This window comes from Necator americanus, chromosome V, assembly GCF_031761385.1.
Source record: "Necator americanus strain Aroian chromosome V, whole genome shotgun sequence".
NCBI lineage: Eukaryota > Metazoa > Nematoda > Chromadorea > Rhabditida > Ancylostomatidae > Necator > Necator americanus.
Genome location: NC_087375.1, coordinates 25191085 through 25209819, shown reverse-complemented (window position 1 = coordinate 25209819; position 18735 = coordinate 25191085). Strand labels below are relative to the sequence as shown.

Genomic DNA, 18735 nt, shown 5'->3' with positions numbered 1-18735 from the left:
TTGCATTTTCAAAACAAACCTCATAATCACGATAGATTGAAAATCAATAGAACCTCTTCGACTTTTACTTCTGTAGGCTGGACCGTCTCTCAAGTCTTGACTCCTCCATGCCTCGCCATTATAATGTCGGTACAGAGAGCCGGTCACAAGTGTCACCATATCAGCTTCAGTTAAGCACAAACTACCTTGCGAAATTTGCTTATTGAAAACTATTAAGCTATGTTGTCCTTGAAAACGAAGAACTAACAAAATCTCACATCGAAATCACTCAAAACAGCATGCATATGCGTAAGTAGCTGCGAAAGAATATCGTTACTACGTACATAATAAAACCCGTGTTCTAAGCGCCACAAAATCTCTCCGGAAGACATTACCTCGACTGGTAAACGTTCACCCCGTATGTAAAATGACTCACATAATTGCTAACAACTTTATGGAAGAAGCCATCCAGGTATGTAAACTTATGGTTGGATATTGCATTGTGAAGATTATAAACCACAATGAATTTTCATGAGCATCATAAACCTGTAGTCATCGTAAGACAAGTCATAAATCAGAACCGCAGCTGAAACATATTAAAAGAGAGATCGGAAAAATATATAGGACAAAGTTTGCTCTCTATTGTGTTGCGCCTGCAGATGGCTAGCTTATTTTGTTAGCGATTTATGAATTGTCAAAAATCAGAGTAAGAAATGCAAAATACCGAAATCGTAACTTTAGGTGTAAAAAACAGAAAGCTGTAACTGGAAAAACTCCTGTTGAGCTGGAAAACTAAAAGATGAGGTCCTCTTACAACAAATAGTTTTAGTGCATATTTTGTAAGAAAACAATTTTTAAGCTGGTAATGTAGGTCGTTCCTGGAGTTCAAACATGTTACTTTAGTCAAATTTACGAAATCTTCAGAGCCATGGAGTTATAGCTGTGAATGATATCAAATTGTTCGCAATATTATGTAGATTACGAATATGTAACCATCATTTCACTTTTCGAAGTATGTCATATGCTTGATCCCACAAACCTAAGGACATTTATTTGAAAAGCAAGGTCATTACAATTTTATAGTAACATCACAAATAGAAAAGAAAGATGAAAGTGGCGAACATGGTGGAAATACAATGGAGGGAAATGTTCTCCCCATACTTCTCCACTAAGAGTACATAGTAGAATAAAAGAGCACTAAAAAAATTAAACTCACTTATCGTGAAAGTAGCATCAGGTAGAAATCATGTTATCCCAAAGGAGAAGTTGTAGCCATGAAGCACTTACTCTCAGAGCAGAAGAGATGGAAATTTAATAGGTGCAACAAAAGGAGGAGAAGGAACTACAACAAGAGATTGCTACAGATTGTTAAGAATAAACATGATGAAGAAGGAGACAAACAAACGAATATGTTTCGAAAAACAAATGCACGGCAAGAAAACAACATGAAAACGAAAAAAAAAGAAAGGAAACCCAAAAACAAACGATGAAAACCACAAAGAGGAGGCGAAAGCAAAAAACTGCCCATCGGGGTTGATTTTCGAGGGGCGAGTGCTTGCAAGAGTGGCATGTTGCAACAGAAATTGTCGTGAAAAAAACAGCGCTTTCTGGGCCGAGAAATTCTGAGAATAGATGAAGCAACCATCTGCTTTCCCGCAGTCTACGACCCCACGTCGAAGCTTTTCCGCAGAGACCTTCACCACATCAGATTCGTGGCATGCTCTAAGAAGCGCTTTTGTACAGCTGCGCGATCACATAGGATCACATAGAACTTTCGATCCTAAGTGAGCATATACCTGCGAAAGTGAATTTGCACTAGAAAACAAGAATAAGGACGCATTCCATGATGAAGCCAGTGTCAGCGTCGGACAACGGTAATCCTCTGGTAGACATTAGTGGGCAGAGGAATCTCATAATTGCTGCCACATTTGAGAGGAATCATAGATGCGGGCCAAGAAGAAACTCAGAGATGCCTACCCCCCTACCAGTTTATTCTGGAAAGGAAACGCTCCTGGCTTTGATACTGAGAAGGAAGCTCGCTTTTACAAATGCGGACGATAGATCCACATACATTTCTGTATGTGCCGTTCGCTCTACTGGCCGCGAGATGCTTCTGAGGAGAAAGTTGCATCGTGGGCTGTAACGTTAACGTGAGCGAGAACGAGTACATGTTGAGAGCGAAGGAGCTTGAAAGGTCGTACAAGATAGTACAGACAGGAGAAGGAGGATATGTTTGATTGTCTTTAACACTTTCAACGGAGTTTCTGTCGAGAAGACAACTTTAGTCATTCAGAGGGAACATTTCAGCATCTTGGTAAACCGACAAGCGCTATCAGTTCCTGAACTCGAGCATCTCCACCGAGCGATGCACTGCAGTGCTGACCGACCGAGTCAGAGGTTCTTGCCTGTGTCCAGAAAATAAATTATAGCAAATCTGGCAGAAACGACGGAATAACCGCGCAAGAGATAAAATTTCCTCCTCAGTCTACGATCTGTGAGACAACGAAGATCATCCGTCTTTCCATCAATGATATTATGCGGAGAAAAGTTGAGCAGAATCCCGTTTATGTGTTTCTTGCACCATTTCGACGTCCCCTTGTTGACCTTGAGTACGACGACGCTGTCGTATTCGCTTCAAGCAGCGCGAAGTACCAACATGTTATCGTCGTGTTCTCTCAGAGATCATCAGTGATGTGTGGACGGAACGAAATGTTAGAAAGGTGCTTCGGATGCGAACCAACATGTGATTTTATGAATCCAGTAAGTGAATGTTTTAAATTTCATCATGTTAGCTGTGTTCAGTAACGAACACTCTGAAGACTGTACGGTTCGCCAACCGACTCTTCCAACCCAGTTTCTTTGTGTTAGCTAGGTACCATAATTTTAAGTGGACTGGAAATAAACTCACATCTCTATTCTCAATTTGGAGATACATTAAGATTTTTCTGAAATCTGCAGTTATCACAGCATGCCTCACCAAGCACCGATATGAAGTAATGTAAACAGATGAATTTTTAGTTGTATATGACTTCCAGAGTGTTTGAAGTCCTTAAATTATTTTCGTAGTTCCATTGTGTCTTTGCCTATTCTTTTTTCCTGCTTTCAAAAAGGAATTTAAAAATTTTGTTTCATTCCTTCAAATTTAGGACCATTAATGCAGTTGCCATCATTATCAGTAATACTAATGCGTAAATACTTAATGCCCGTCTTCCAAAAGCAAAAGAGCTGCGACAATAAGTCGTCAATTCTGTTTTTGAGGTCATCACAGACCCCAAAAGCATTTTTCTTTTCGCACCGATGCTGATTCAGGATACAGGCGGTAGTCGGATGGGGCAAGTTCGGAGCCTTTGTGATGCGATTTTTAACACAACCCCTGATGAAATAGTTGCAGCAGCTTTACCATGCGAAGGCATGCGTTATCATGCAGCAGTGCTACTTTGAGTCGTTTAGAGCATTTTTTAAGCACTGCATTGGCCAATTTCTGGATTTAAACATTACATCGAGTCACACTATACGATGATTTCAAGGACGGTTCAGTCGCTGTGAGCTGGCCCAAACGGTCGCCAACCCCATCGAAATTAGCTGCAGCCCAGTTTACGACTTCGATAAATGGAAGTAGATTTGGATTTCCGCGGGTTCATCAGCAGGATCAGGGTGTGCTAGTAACCAACAGAAGTTTTGGACGTGTTCTGTTATTTGGGCTGCATGAAAAAGAATAGCAGCTACGAGAGAGATATGCAGCAGTGTTAAGACCAATTCTGCATTCAACTCCTCAACGAAGTGCCTATGGTTGACATCCATCGCCAACGATCTGAAGTTGCGAATCTCCCTATCCATAATTCGCCCACTCATGAATTACGGATCGGACACATTGGCAGCGTCGTCATTGGTGTTGGAGAAGCTCGACAGCATTGAAACAAAGCTGCTTACATAACTGTTAGGCGAATTGTGATCAGTGGTGGGACCAAAGAACGTTGCTCAGAAGCGTATGTGGTGAATCAGTGGATGAAGCGAGGCAAACACCAACATCTTGCTCCGCCTCTGAAAGTAGGCGCATGAAATCGTCTTCGCCCTCTTGTTCGCATTATAAGGGACCGTCGGATCGCTTTGTCCAAGCTGTCTTGAGAATGCTTCCAAACCAAAACTGGTGAAGGCCATTTGGATGTTGGAAAAAATTCCGAACTGGAGTGCAGAAGGAAGATCTGAAGGAACTTGGGATTGACAGACGGACGATACGTAAAGATTCGCAGAATATGAAACAACGATGCATGGACAGATTCTGTTTGACCTCTAGCGGACGATCGAACAGTATGAGCTCAAATATGTTCAGGGATGACCCACCTCAGCGAAGATGGGGATAAGCCGTATTAGGTCATAAAATCCGGCAGGCGTTTAAGTCGGAATACGGGAAATTTTCAGACGAAATTTCAATGCGTAAATCTTCTTTAATGAGACTATCTTATAAGTTAAAGTTCTTATTTCGTCATTGCATACCACAATATTCGCCCTTCATTTGATGAATTTGTCCTCAAAACTGTATAAAAGTAGTAAGAGAGTTTCTGCTCTTGTGTACAGTGATAGTCTCATCAATAATGAGAAGTTATCTAATTTGAGAATCAATGCCCTATCTTTATATCTTTATATCATTATATAATATCTTTTTGACTTACCTGTCTTTCATTTGTTAAGAAAAAACAGTCATTGCAAAAGATTTGCGCACAATTTCCCTTCTTAAAAAGAAGCTAAAACGAAATTTGATGACCAGATATCCGAACTATTTAGGTGGTGTGCATTTACACCAACGCTTTCTCCGTGGCGGTTCAATGCGTCTTGTCTACTGAATAGCGTTTTATGGATTTTCCGTAAGCAGTTAGCAGAATCGCTTCCTGCTGCAAATCCTACCTCACGCCTCAAAGCGGCGCAGCGGTGGCCTTGGCCGTCGGGCAGCTATGGTGGCGAGACTTCGTCTCGGCAGGTTCAACCATGCCACAAAGGTGTCCGGCTAGTAGCCCGGTCCTTGGGCCAAGGCTACAGGCTAGCTAAGTGAGGAGGTAGTACGACGATTCCGGTGCCAGGCTGCTAGCTTGCTAGTGCGACAAGCCGACCGAGGACAACACCCCCGTCGCGTCATACTGCTAATGTCTGCTATGTGTTCTTCAGAAGCTAGGGCGTACCCCAGAAGCGACGCGTATTGTCCTCGCCCGGACAATGTGGCAAATATGCGAGGGCTACCGGCTAGAGGACGAAGCCGGCCAAAGAAGTTAGTCCGCCATCGCCAGCAACATCCAGTGCGCTTGGCAACACTTAACGTTGGGACGCTTACTGGAAGAAGTCGTGAACTGGCAGACAGTCTCAGAAAACGCCGTGTTGACATATGTTGCGTACAGGAGACTCGCTGGAAAGGCTCCAAGGCAAGGGAATTAGGCGATGGCTACAAGCTGATCTACCACGGCACATCAAATCGCAACGGCGTTGGTATCATATTGAACGAGTCGTTTAGAAATAGCGTCACAGCAGTGGATCGACTATCGGATCGCTTGATGGCTGTAAAAGTAGATACAGGAGAAGTGGAATTGCGAGTCGTCTCTGCTTATGCGCCACAGATGGGCTGTAGTGAAGAAGAGAAGACGTGCTTTTGGGAAGATCTGGAGCAGTACGTCCAATCCCTGAAAAGCGAAGAAGTACTTTTAATCGGAGGAGACTTCAACGGACATATCGGTTCCCGGAAAGACGGATTCGAGAGTTGTCATGGTGGATACGGCTATGGAGCTCGTAACGACGACGGGTTGCGAATCCTGGAGTATGCTGTTGCAAGTGACTTGATCATTGCTAACACGCAGTATCGGAAAAGAAAATCGCATTTGATCACGTACACCAGCGGCGGTTGTGAAACACACATAAATTTGTGGATGTTACGCCGACTTCTGTAGGATTCAAAAGTCATCCCTACAGACCATGTCGCCGCCCAACACCATCTGCTCGTTACGGACTTGAAAATCTCCCGTCCAAGGAAGAGACATCCAAGGACTGAAACACAGCGCATCAAATGGTGGAATCTGAAGGATCGAAAGGAGGTATTTCTCGCGTCCGTGGTTCCATCAACACTTACCCACCCTACTCGTAGTGTGGAGGAAATGTGGTTGTCTACTTCCAGCGTTATACGCTTGACCGCGGAAAACACTCTGGGGAAGACGACTCTAAGTAAGCCCAAAGTACAAAAAGCTACGTGGTTTTGGAACGAGGAAGTTCAGGCGGCAATTTGTGAGAAGAAGTCCAAGTATAAGCTCTGGTGGAGGACACGTCAGCCTGAAGATTGGGGTGCTCACCTAGCAACGAAGAAGGAGGCTAAGAAGGCAGTCTCCAAGGCGAAGTCGGACAGCTACAAGGCTGTGTACGACATGCTTGATACCAGAGAAGGCGAGCGGGTAGTGTATCGTTTAGTCAGAGCACGTCATCGCTCAACATTGGATATGGAGCACACCAAGATCGTTAAGGGAGCTAATGGAGCCGTTCTGCGCCGCTCTGGTCAGATCCTGGAGAGGTGGCGAGAGTACTACAATCACTTGTGTAACGAAGAGTTCTGTCATCCTCCCATCCCAACCGTTCCCAGCGTCGAGGGTCTTGTTCTACCAATTACTGTCGTCGAAGTCAGTGCTGCCCTCGCAAAAATGAAGTCGAACAAGGCAACCGGTCCCGATGACATACCTGTTGATATCTGGAAGCTGCTAGGAGATCGAGGGTCCATGTGGCTCGCAACTCTATTTAACAAGATCGTTGCAGAAGGACGGACTCCAGACGTTTGGCAAACTTCCGTGACCGTGCCTGTCTGGAAAGGGAAAGGAGACATTGCAGAATGTACCTCGTACAGGCCCATACGACTGCTCTGCCATACGATGAAGGTTTTTGAGCGCGTCCTGGAAGCTCGTCTGAGGAAAATTGTTAGCGTTTCACTCAACCAAAGCATCTATAGTGCTGCAGTCCTTCACAAAACCAGCGGTTTTGTGAAGGACTGCAGCACTATAGATGCTATCCATGCTGTCCGAATCCTCCTGGAGAAACATCGAGAGAAGAACCGCAGTGTGCATCTTGCTTTTCTCGATCTCGAGAAAGCTTTCGACCGTGTTTCACATGAGCTGTTATGGATGTCCATGAGGTCGCATAGAGTACCAGATGAATATGTGCGGTGGACGAAGCTACTTTATGCGAAGCCTACCAGCGCTGTACGATGTGCTGCTGGAACAAGCAGGCCATTCCCTGTACAAGTAGGGATTCATCAGGGTTCATCCCTCTCACCTTGTTGTTCATACTGTGCATGGAACATAACGAAGGGAATCCAGAAGCAGCATCCGTGGACCCTACTCTTTGCCGACGATGCCATGCTCGCGTCGGAGTCTCGAGACGATCTTCAGAAACAAGTGCAGTCTTGGAAGGATCAGCTGCAGCAATATGGATTGCGCCTCAACACATCAAAAACTGAGTACATGGAGTGCGGACCAAGGATAGAGGATGGTTCAATTCGTGTTGATGGCACCGAATTAAACAAGGTGAACTGCTTAAAGTACCTTGGATCCAAAGTGACTTCCACAGGCGATCAAGAAGGTCGAGCACGCGTTAATGCTGCATGGATGAAATGGAAAATGGCAACAGGGCTACTGTGCGACAAGAAAGTCCCTGTTCGACTGAAGTCGAAGATCTATAAGACGGTTGTGCGTCCTGTTGCCCTTTACGGATGCGAGTGCTGGCCGACAACGAAAGCCTTGGAAAGAGTGCTGCACGCTATGGAGATGCGGATGTTGAGGTGGACGATAGGTATAACGCTAAAAGAGAAAGTATCCAACGACACTGTGCCCCACCTATCGGTGTCGTCCCGATAACTTGAGAAGATGAAGGAGGCGGCGCTTGGGGTGGTTTGTTCCCTTTTGGGGCGGGAGGAAGATTCTGTTGCCAAAACAGCTCTGGCAGCTCGACGTTTCAGGAGTGAGCCCCCCGGGGAGGCCAAAAATTCGCTGGTTAGACCGTGTGAAGCTGGATATGATAGATGCGGATGTTGAGGTGTACGGCTGATGCAATGGATAGAACCAAATGGAAGACAAGAAGCAGAAAAGCGGACCCTGCAACAACGCGGGACAAACGCTAGGAAGAAGAAGAAGAAGAAGTAGTTAGCAGAATCGCTTCGATGATCATAAACCGGCGCTACACTTCCAAACTTTCGGCTACATCCATTTTATATATCAATCTTTCAGGTTCTGCAATTTTGTGGGTGCTTATTTTATTTGTTTCTATTATACTCTCTACTTATTTTATTCCTATTTTCTGTAGAGAAGACCGAGCTAAATTTTGAAACGCGGACCTTAAAAACAAATTTGAATCTAAACGTTTCACTCATTAGAAGTGATCTGGGAGATCAAAAGACAGGATTTTTGGCAGCTTAGCAGAATCACTCTTCTTTTCTCTTCTGATTGAGCATCAATTTGAGACAACGGCTACAAGGAAGAAATGGTAGCCGCTGACTGAGAACACTCTCGAATGTCTGTTATTCCGCTGTAAGTATAACACTTAGAATATTAGTAGTGCTATGTTTTTGAAGCTTCCTGTTGAGCGTCTGGTACAACTTTGCCACGAAGTATTTGCCTGTGATCGGCAAAATTGGCAGTGATAACCTTCCTGGTAGTTATTTATTGGAATCGTTATGTGAAAATACTGTTGGCAGCTGCTTTATTGCTGGCAAATATTCCTATTTTTACAGTTCTTGGTTGCTGCACATAACGAGTTGTCGTGGAATTTCCCTAGATCGCTCGTAAATGACTATCGAAAATTTGTCATACAATAGGTACGCAATTTCTGTTTTAGCTAATCTCAGTGTCAAACTCATAGAATAGGATGGAGTTGCGCATTGCAAGACTCTTATTTGCTTATAGCAAAATGATTTCTATGGCAACATAATGCACATATCAATCGAAAAAATTTTATGCTTACTCGATTGATTCGGTTAAGCACAAAGTTGACGTCATTCTTACGATTCTTCGCCCGAACCTGGCGAAGGCAACGAGGAACTACTATTCTGATGGTTCTATCGCATATCTATCCGTTAAACGTGTTTTCCGAAGGTTGACGTCTTTACGCAACTTAGACTGATTGATTACACTTAGTCACGTCCGGACGGACCGATAAAAGGCTGCGCATGGTGGGAATCGTTCTCTCTCCCGCAATTTCTCTAATTCACCAGTAATTATGTATTCACCTCTTCATCGCTAATTACTATAAACTTCCCTATTAGAGGAGTTGTTTATGTTCTGAAAGAATTGTGGAGTATCGCTAGAATTTTGAAACTAGTGCGCTTCAAAAATACTATTCAAGGGATAACAAAGATAACATCCCCGAATTTGTGTACCTACCATTACATATATTCTCTCCTGCGTAATCATAGCTTCTGTATAACACACCCCTCCAATGATAGTACCTCAGGGACTGTTCCTTTTTGCAACCAGGGAAGGACTAGGACCTCGCATGTTTGCACGCTCATGCTAACCACCTTGCTGCGAACATGAGAGGAACTTTCACATTCCCTTGTTCTGGTGGCACTGCATAAAGAAGTACTAGAGAACTAGTTGAAAATTACTTGAAAGCAATCTGGATTCAGAGGATTTTGGTAGTAATTTTTGATGGACACCGAGAAATTTAAAGGCATCACCCCACGAATCTGAGGTGGTGCAGATTTCAGGTGGAGTATTCGTATACGGGACGGGAGACTACGGAGAGGGAGGTGATTCCGTCCATTTCTTGCTAATTGCCGTAAAAAACGGCCCGGAAGATACGGCTTCATTCGTTTTGGCGCACCATTTTGTACATGAGGTTCGATTGGAGCGCGCCAGTCTTGTGCGGCGCCGCATCTTCCGGGCCGTTTTTTTACGGCAATTAGGAAGAAATGGACGAAATCACCCCCCTCTCCGTAGTCTCCCGTCCCGTATACGAATACTCCACCTGAAATCTGCACCACCTCAAATTCGTGGGGTGATGCCTTTAAGATAATATTTTCAGCATTTTCTGTCATCGTCTTGCGTCCTACAGTATTTCTTTGCTTCAGTTTTGCACCTCAGGCTATCAAACAAGTGATATAAAAACAATTGATATGAAAAATAAAAACATCGAAGGAAGCAAGAAAAACTGAAAATATCTTCATTTTTTCATGATGTTTTTTGTGAGCTAAAAAATCTGTAAAATAATACGTGGGACACAAGCATGTAAGTAAGTGTTCTGAAGCATTTTCGCTTCTAGGCTTTCAATTATAATATTGGTTTCTTTGATTCAAAACAGCATTCAGTATCCGCATTTCAACCACGCTGAGCAGAAATAACAATGAAAAGTTCAAGACACAAGATGCTGTGAAACATGTTTTTTTGCTTTTGTCTGGAATGATGTTTGAGTATTATTTCTTGGGTAGTGAAGAGAGTGAAGAAGATGTTCAATTTCGAGTGAGAGCGGAATATCTGTGTCATTTCGCGATGAAGATGCTAACAGCAACACAAGAAAAGCCAATAATTTCCAAAGGAAAAGGAGACAAATTTCTTTTAAGCATTAGCACTGGGTCTCCCATTTTTCTACAACGTAGCGGTGTTATGCTCTTTAAAGGCGGCGATGGCAATCACTCAGAAACGACCCTACCCTAACTTTTAATCAAGCTAATTTACGCAAAGTTTGAACAACGAAACCGTAGCATATTTTTTAATTACAACCATCCAGTAGTTCATGTTTGTAGTTACGGATCACGCTCTGATATTTTAAGAAAGCATTTCACGAAATTGACGATGTTGAGGTCTCTGTGGGACATTATAGAGTTCAGATTGTAGATTAGGGGCATGAGCGTAGGCATGCTCAGTTCCCCCTAATTTTCCTGAAAAGACGGTTTGGAAACCGCTTCAGCTCTTACGAGATAAGTTAGAACCCACTACCCTTGTAAACGTTCTGTTTCCATTGGTTTTACTGGAATAAGCAGGTGAAAACTCCTCAATGATTTTTGACCTCGTGAATGCGGTGCGTGCTCAAAAGTGGCTCGTAGGAACTAAGGGCGTTTCTCGCGCCGTTTTTCAGAACGGTTAGGCAGACCTGCCCGTCAAATCGTCTGCTCGTCTTCATTTTAGTAGAATGGCTGGGTCAACAGACATTAAGCCATGATATTTTTCAATCGCAAGAGACGCAGAACCCTGTCCACAATCAATATGTCATGTAAAAAGAGGGTTAATTAATATAACTAATTATCAATGTTAATTAATAGGTCTTAGAAGTTCAGAAAACGGAGTGTCGTTATAGTAAACCGAAATAATGTCATGAGCAACACTATCAAACATGATCAGCTACGGTATCACGTAATTGTGGGAGAGAAAAACGTGATCGTTTAAATATGCCACAGGAAAGTTGTAAAAGCTAGGATACACTATTTTGGAGGATTAAATGAGATCTCCGTCCTTAAGATCTTTGCCCCTTTAAGAGAGCGAGCTCTTTTGAGCCCAGAATACTCGGTTTGCTATTGTCCTCATTCAGTCACAGTTGTGGTATACATCTAAATTTGAAAGCGCTGAACATATAGTGGATATATATAAGGCATAACGAATCTGGCCTCTCAGCGGCGAGAAGCAAAGAATCTTTTCTGCAGTTGTCGAGCGTGTTAGTCGTTTCAGGTGATCAATTCAACGCTTTCTAGATGTCATGCTAAGAAATAAATCTTAAGTCGATATGGTGACAATGGAATTGACCCACTTCTTTAGAACAAAAGTAATCGTAGCTAACTACAACAAAAATTATGGTCGGTACGGTCAATTAACAAACCAGTAGACAATTGGATCATGTCAAAAAAAAATTTGCAGAAAATACGCTGTGTATTTAGTTTCTTATTTGTTAATTGTTTTGTTCCGGGCAATGTATTCACATCTATAATTTCGAGAGAGCGTGCCACCTCGAGACCGTTCCGAATCTCTTTTTATTTCCTTAAAAACTCGATTACTATCGTATGAACTGACCTATTTCGAGTGTTTCTGTCTAAAATGAGGGATAAAGATGGATATGGTGTTTAAGGTTTGCTAATTCCTCTGAATTTCCCAAAATGACCAGTTGAAACTCACAAATATGTATTCTATATCAAGTTATTTGTTATTTACTATTAGGAACTCGAATTATGTGGGATTCAACACCGAATGAGTGAGCCTTCAAATGATTCAATGCTAATAGAAAAGCCCGCCTTAATTTCTCAAGCAGGCAATCATGTCACACTGACCCTGCATGAAGTCAGATTGTTCCCCGTGAAGAACGCTGAAGTGGTAAACAAACTACGTGGAGGTATCGTATTTTGATCGAATCAGTTCATGAGGAGACAGAGATGCATGACACTTAAGGAAAAGAAAAATCAACATATTCTATTGCGAAGACATTTTCTGAAGGGAAACACAACGTTGATTGCATCCGTGCACCTTTTCCCACATTACTTCCCAGTGAGGGAAATTTTTAGGAAGGCGGCGAAAAAGAGCGAATTCTTCGATATTAGAGGTAGCGCTTCTATTTTATATTTCTTTACTGCCACTGCGATTTCCATATCATATAATTCTTTTTGCTTAAAAAAAAAACGTATTGTTCTAACGGCGTAAAAGGTATCATGGCCGGTAAGCGGTCACCTGTGAGCATATCATTCTTGACATCACTTATCGATGATCGCTTGACACTGTCCGCAATCGGAGGCAGCAAAATAGGTGTATAGATCTCGTATGACCTTAATGGTGTGTCCTAACTGAGCGGGTAGAACTTTGTGGTGGTAGAATTGCCCGGAGAGAAATTCCATCCTCCTAATTAGTACAAATCAGTGAAGGCCGTAATACAGCATACCAGGTACATTCTCATGGGGAAAATGATAATGGTGACACAATCATCTCCTTTGCATGCTCCTGCTCATCTGTTTTAATCTGTGCCGATTTGATGTCCACTTTTTTTGCCCAAACAAAAATTCTAATTCCACAATGAAGGAAACCTATTTTAGGTTGCTTTATAAATTTGCTTCAAACTCCACTGAGAATTCTTAGCGCTATGTAGCACTAATGATTTTTCTCTAACGGGACTCTCTGATCCTTCGTCTCAAACCCAGTCTTTTATTGTCTTCTAAAGAACTTAAAATCATTAATAGTATTGGTGTAAGTTCTCACTAAAGAATCATTATCATGAAATCTATCAGCTGTTTTATGATGAGAAAAGTGATTCTTACTTACTCCGTGATTGCATTGCTCTCTGTATCCGAAAGTGGAGCATAATTTAAGTCGTATCTCTGCGATATCTTCACATGTTACTGACACCAACTCAGTGCCTTTTTAGACCGATGAGTCGATTATTTCTAGTGTTTCTACTGGTGTGTGTGCTTGCTGCCTTTGCTCAGTGGGGTGAGTCACTTTCCCTGTGTTGCGCGACTGAAACTTGCCATTGTTGCTATGCATCATTTTGTAGGTCACCATCACCATCACCACAGCCACTCACATTCACATTCACATTCCCATGAACACTTCAACCGTGGGGGATATTATGGCCGGGGCGGATACTACGGCCGTGGCGGAAACTATGGCGGTGGTGGTTACAATCCTTACTACAATCAATTCAATGGTATGCTGTTTTATCTCTCTCAGGTTTCTTAAATGAACGATAGGTAATGAACTGCTATCTATCTCAATTTTTCGCGGTATTATTGATGAAATATTTGGAAGCTTTGTAAAACCGCAGGGTTGATGAATAATTCATGGTTGTTGTTTTTTTTTCCAGAATTAAGAAAACCCGTAGAGTTCAGAAGTACTGTCGAGGTTTTGTTGTGTTGTTTCATAGAAAGTTCGAACCTCCTCGTGTCTTGGAACCTCGGTATTCTCCTTTCTGCATTTTTAGTAGGCCCACGAGGAGTTTAGATCGAGCTTTTATTTGCCCGACGTTCGAGCTCTATCGCCGTCTTCAAATGCCTTACACGACCGATCCCACGTTTACTCCATCAAGTGGCATACCCCTCTGGGTTAGTGTTGAGATAATACAAAAAGCACCAGTTATTGAGAAGCACTAATGTCTATTATTAAATCTAATGTTTTGCTTGAAAATACAAAGCTCCCCCAATGTTTTTCTTTTCTTTTTCCAATAATTCTGTTTAGTGAGTCAGTATAACTCAATTCATATCATACCGTTTGCATGATGCATCTCATATCCATCCCCTCCAAGAGGGTTATTAGGTTTCCACTTCATTTTCCTCCCGTGCACTTAGTAATTCTCACTCCAAGATTTCTATCCTTACCTTCCACTTTCTTCAGTGAAAGTTGCTGAAGCCTGAAGACTTCAGAATGGTCTTGAAAATGTTACGAATCACTGCTCTTTAAACTGCAATCGGATGTGCGGATCAGTCATGTGGCAAGATATTCTTGCAACTTTCTGTGGGATACAGTTCTACTCCAATAACGCCACTAAGGAAGTTTATTCGCGTGTCAAGAGAAGAAATTGAGATTGTGTGGCACAGTCAGATCATCAGCCGCTACCCGCAAGTCATTCTGTAGGCCAACACGTTAGAAGTTCGCTGTAGCCACACAGTCGATTGTTCAAAACCGCCCTAGTGCCATCCAAGCTTTTCATCCGATGTCGATAAATTGGTGCCAGACATCTGGGAGGATAATGATACTGACTTGATCATCAGCTGCCTTCTGCAAGTCATTGCATAGGACAACACGCGTTCCAAGACCTCAACGATTACGAATTCCAGTCCGAAAACGCGTTAGCGCATCCCAAGTGAATTGATACGTCAGTGACTTTATAGTTTATTCTTTAAGAGAAGGAAGCAAGCTATTTTTCCGTTTCTCTCCTCTCCTTGCATTGTGACCGCTGGTTGGGTAATTGAAAGACTCGTACATTCCATACCACATTGATGTTATGCAACATCATACGCGCATCTGCAATACACAATTTGCACTTGCGCTAGCGCACGCTCCTCGATCTAGTCAACAAACAAATACTTATTTTTCGTGTATAGTGCTCTCCCTTTCTAAGCTCTCTCACTTTTATGAAAGTTCTCAGGTTATCTGAAGGCTTTCAACTCATGCACTTCTTAACAATCGGTCGATACGTTTTCATGCTGTTAGCATGTAAATATAGTATCTGAGATAGAGGTTGGAGTCCACGAAATGTTTTCTTCATTTGTGTGAAGCGAGAAGACATCAAAAGACATATTGGGCCAGTGTTTTAGTTTTTTTTTGCGAAGAAATGATCAAATTCGATACGTTGGTTTCATTACACAACATACTATTGATGGAATTTTGAATATAGTCGGTGCTGTTGAACTTGATCTCATAGGATTTCAGTTTATGTGTTTTGAGCGTTGTGTTCAGACCATAGAACACAGCACAGTTCTATTGGCAGGAGTAAGTTGAGTTACAGATAGTTCATAGAGTCAAGCAGTGTTACCAGTAGTTGTACATATATATTACTCTGGCATATGCACTGTACAAGGAATTCTGTCTCGGCTACACCGTCTTACGCTCTATTATGTTACAAGTGAAGCAATGTTATTTTACGATCAAGACGAGGCTGATTACCAGTTTCCCACATTTACTGCGTATTGAAAGGCGCATTTCCTCTGTTTTAGTCATTTCGTGCTAACCTCCCAGGTGGTGTAGCAATGTCACGGAAAAAATGAGAAATCATTTGTGTCAATCTTTGCTTAGACCTTTGAGGACGTCCATGGAGCCGAACAGTCGGGATAATAAAGGTCCCATCCAAAAATCTTGTAGCACAGCAACAGAAGAAATAATCTGATAGAGAACATATCACTTTACACCATTGTCACGTACCGACTTCTAAAAATGATCGATTCTTGTTTTTTGGATAACTGAGATGAGTGTCAAGCGAAGGAAGTTAAGCACTTTTGACGCTTGTTTTTTGTATTTAATTGAGCTGATAAGATTGCTGAAACTGCACTTGGAGTTTGTACTTTATCTTGGGTAAAACAAATAAGGCATGGAAAACTTTCAAGAGAACAAAAAAAAGAAGGCAAACTAACTTAACAGAGAAGAACCATGAAGAAGTGAAAACAAATAAATACGATATGTCGGAAGCTTAGTGAACGACACATGATTGATTAATTTGTTGTAAAACTTTGTTCCTTTGATCCTTCGAAAAAAAGGTACATTTCGATTCATGATGATTGGACGATAGCTGTTTAATCCAGTTTGGAGGTCAAAGTTTCCCGTTTCGGTGTGCAAAGTACAACGGCGTTCGGTACATCCAAGCATTAAGAAATTTCTTTGTTTCTTCTTGACGCTACAATGCAATGGTTTAAAAAGAAGAAGAATTAACGAAAACAAGTAAGGTGATTGTCGCATAGAGCTAGAAATTCTCCCTGTCATATACAAGAATTTGTCATTGCTTTTTTACTTCTCTTTACATTTTTTACTATCAAAAGACAGCCACGACTTATTCCACAAACTAATACTTCTATCAATTCTTTTAGTAGTCGGCATAAGCATTGAAAGTTATATAATTATTAATTTCATTCGTTTATGATTTTAGGTGGATGGGGAAGAAAGTAAAATTACGCTCGGACCAACGATTGATACTTATGTTAAATTATCACGAATGAACACCAACTATCTTAAAAGTGTTATGCCGTTTTTCTCTGTGTTACATTGTGCAGCCTTTATTCTTGTCATTCTCAAAATATATCCGTTCCTAATAATGAATAAAACTTGGAATCTCGATTTTACGCACGATACACACATTTTCTTTCGTGTTGGTATTGAAGAAAACTCTCCTCTCGAGTAATACGTCACCGTTCCATCTACGTCACTTTCCTTGGGTAAAAAATCAAGGATTCTGCACAGAAATAAATCAGAACAACCTGTATGGAGATGAGAAAGATAAACTGGTGAACTCCTAAGACGTACATAGAAGGATGGTGACGACTTCTGGTTTAATTTTAAGACAATTTTTTTTTGATTCTGCATCCTAGTCTGAAGTTCAGGTCAGATTTCAAATAGAAAACGTCGTAAAATTTGAAAATTTTGAGGTGAGGAATTCGAAGTTAAGATAACAACAGGTGCAACAATCAATGTTGAAAATGCCGAGAGTAAAACTGGGTAGATGTGAGTGATGTCACTATCAAAGGGAATGACAAGGTCAATACTACATAGACGTCACCTTTGTTATTTGTCTTTAGCCACCTGATAGCTCAAACACGAATGATTGCTCTTTTCTGAAAAAAAATATAATGACATTTTCGTAAATAAATCAATACGAGAAACATCTGCTCTAAAATAGTCTCTGAGCGTCATTTTGCCGTGAGCTACTAAATTGTACCTAAAAGCAGCGTACCACGAGCCAGACGTGGTGAACCAATCCGCGGGGAAAACCAGAGGTGGAGTTGTAGATTGCGGAATCAGGAGTGGTTCTGCTCACCCCTCCTAAAAATCCTAATCCTTCTAAAAAACGGCGTGGGAACCGCTTTAGTTTTACGATGAACATCAGAACGCTTCCCTATGCACCCGTTCCGGTCCCCTTCTTTACTCATTTTTTTCACTTGAATAGGCAGTCGAAGAGAACTCACTGGCTTTCGGCCGCTGTGCAGCTGGATGCGGCGCGTGTAGAAGGGTGGAGCGTTGCATCTAAAATTGTTGTGAAAAACGGAGTTCTTCACGCCGTTATTTTACAACGATTAGGAAGAGGTGAACGGAACCACCCCTGATCCCACAATCTTAAATTTCACCTCTAACTTGTCGAGCGACTAACCCCACTAGGTCAGATTTGTGGTATGCTGCCTTTAAGAAGCAAAACCTATTAAGCAAAAAGTACTTTTGTGCAAGCCTAATATATTTATGAAAACTCCTGCTGTATTCGTTGGAACTGACTTTTCTTTCTATAGATTCATAATACTTATTATTTAAATATTAAAATCATTATTAGTGTTATGTTCCTGTGGCGACGAATAAATAGAAAGCAGCAGTGGGTAGATCACTGGAGGAAAAGTAGCGAGTGTAATTCTTCCAGCTTGAAGAAATGATTGCAATATGTAAAAACATGCAGCACAGATGTTCTTAATCCTTCCTTGGTCAACATGTGTTGATTTGCAGCAAATTGTTCAAAAAAAAAAATTAAACTTCACTTATATTAAATTACAATTCAACAAAGCAATCGCAGCGATTATTTTAAGGTAAAATGTTACTGTCAGTATGTCACTGTCAAACTGTTAAAATATCGATTCGGCAATTTTGTGTGTAGCAACCATTACTGATCGTTGCTGTCCCTTGATCTTGTTCCGTATCCAGATTTCATGAAGACCATCACAAAGTTCATATACACTTGAATTGTAATATCTGTTGTTTTCTCTCTTCAACCCCAATTATGTAAGGGGAATCCATCCGCCTGACGCGAGTTCCGAGTGTGTTCTCCGAGGCACCTTAGATTACCCTAGATTACATTGTACAAAGCATAACCCATGGTCTTGCACCCTTCATAACCATTGGAGAATTTCTAGAAAATGTGATTGAATCAGAAACTATCATCCCTTGTCTTAGCAATCCTCTAAATTTTTTGTAACTATCTTTATGTCTGACCGTCACTTACTTTTCTACTTCCTGTTGAAAAGGAACCAAGCTATCACAGCGCTGAGGTCTCACAAAGATCGTTTGGAAATATCACTTATGGTGCTCCGATTTTCTAGAGAACTGGAGCGTAAAGAGGAGCCTTTGAATAACAAAGTTGAAATGTGAA

At 41.7% G+C, this 18735-nt stretch overlaps 3 protein-coding genes across 4 annotated transcripts; all 3 read left to right on the top strand.

Moving 5' to 3' along the window:
* Positions 1-4928: 4928 nt before the first annotated feature.
* Positions 4929-7853, top strand: RB195_015125 (uncharacterized protein; the record flags this gene model as incomplete). Of its 2 annotated transcripts, XM_064205688.1 has the most annotated exons (3): positions 4929-4973; positions 5055-5862; positions 5932-7853. In XM_064205688.1, the coding sequence occupies 3 exons, from the start codon at positions 4929-4931 to the stop codon at positions 7851-7853; spliced, it is 2775 nt and encodes a 924-aa protein (XP_064061567.1). The 2 variants fall into 2 exon arrangements, with proteins under 2 accessions (XP_064061567.1, XP_064061569.1); XM_064205687.1 differs by lacking the exons at positions 4929-4973; positions 5932-7853 and having other exon boundaries at positions 5118-5909.
* Positions 6114-7853, top strand: RB195_015124 (uncharacterized protein; the record flags this gene model as incomplete). Its single annotated transcript, XM_064205686.1, has 1 exon — positions 6114-7853. One exon carries the CDS (start codon positions 6114-6116, stop codon positions 7851-7853), a length of 1740 nt encoding a protein of 579 aa, XP_064061568.1.
* A 5480-nt stretch (positions 7854-13333) lies between these two features.
* Positions 13334-16559, top strand: RB195_015123 (uncharacterized protein; the record flags this gene model as incomplete). The annotated part of the gene is made up of 3 exons (XM_064205685.1): positions 13334-13394; positions 13459-13611; positions 16540-16559. The coding sequence occupies 3 exons, from the start codon at positions 13334-13336 to the stop codon at positions 16557-16559; spliced, it is 234 nt and encodes a 77-aa protein (XP_064061566.1).
* Positions 16560-18735: the final 2176 nt, after the last annotated feature.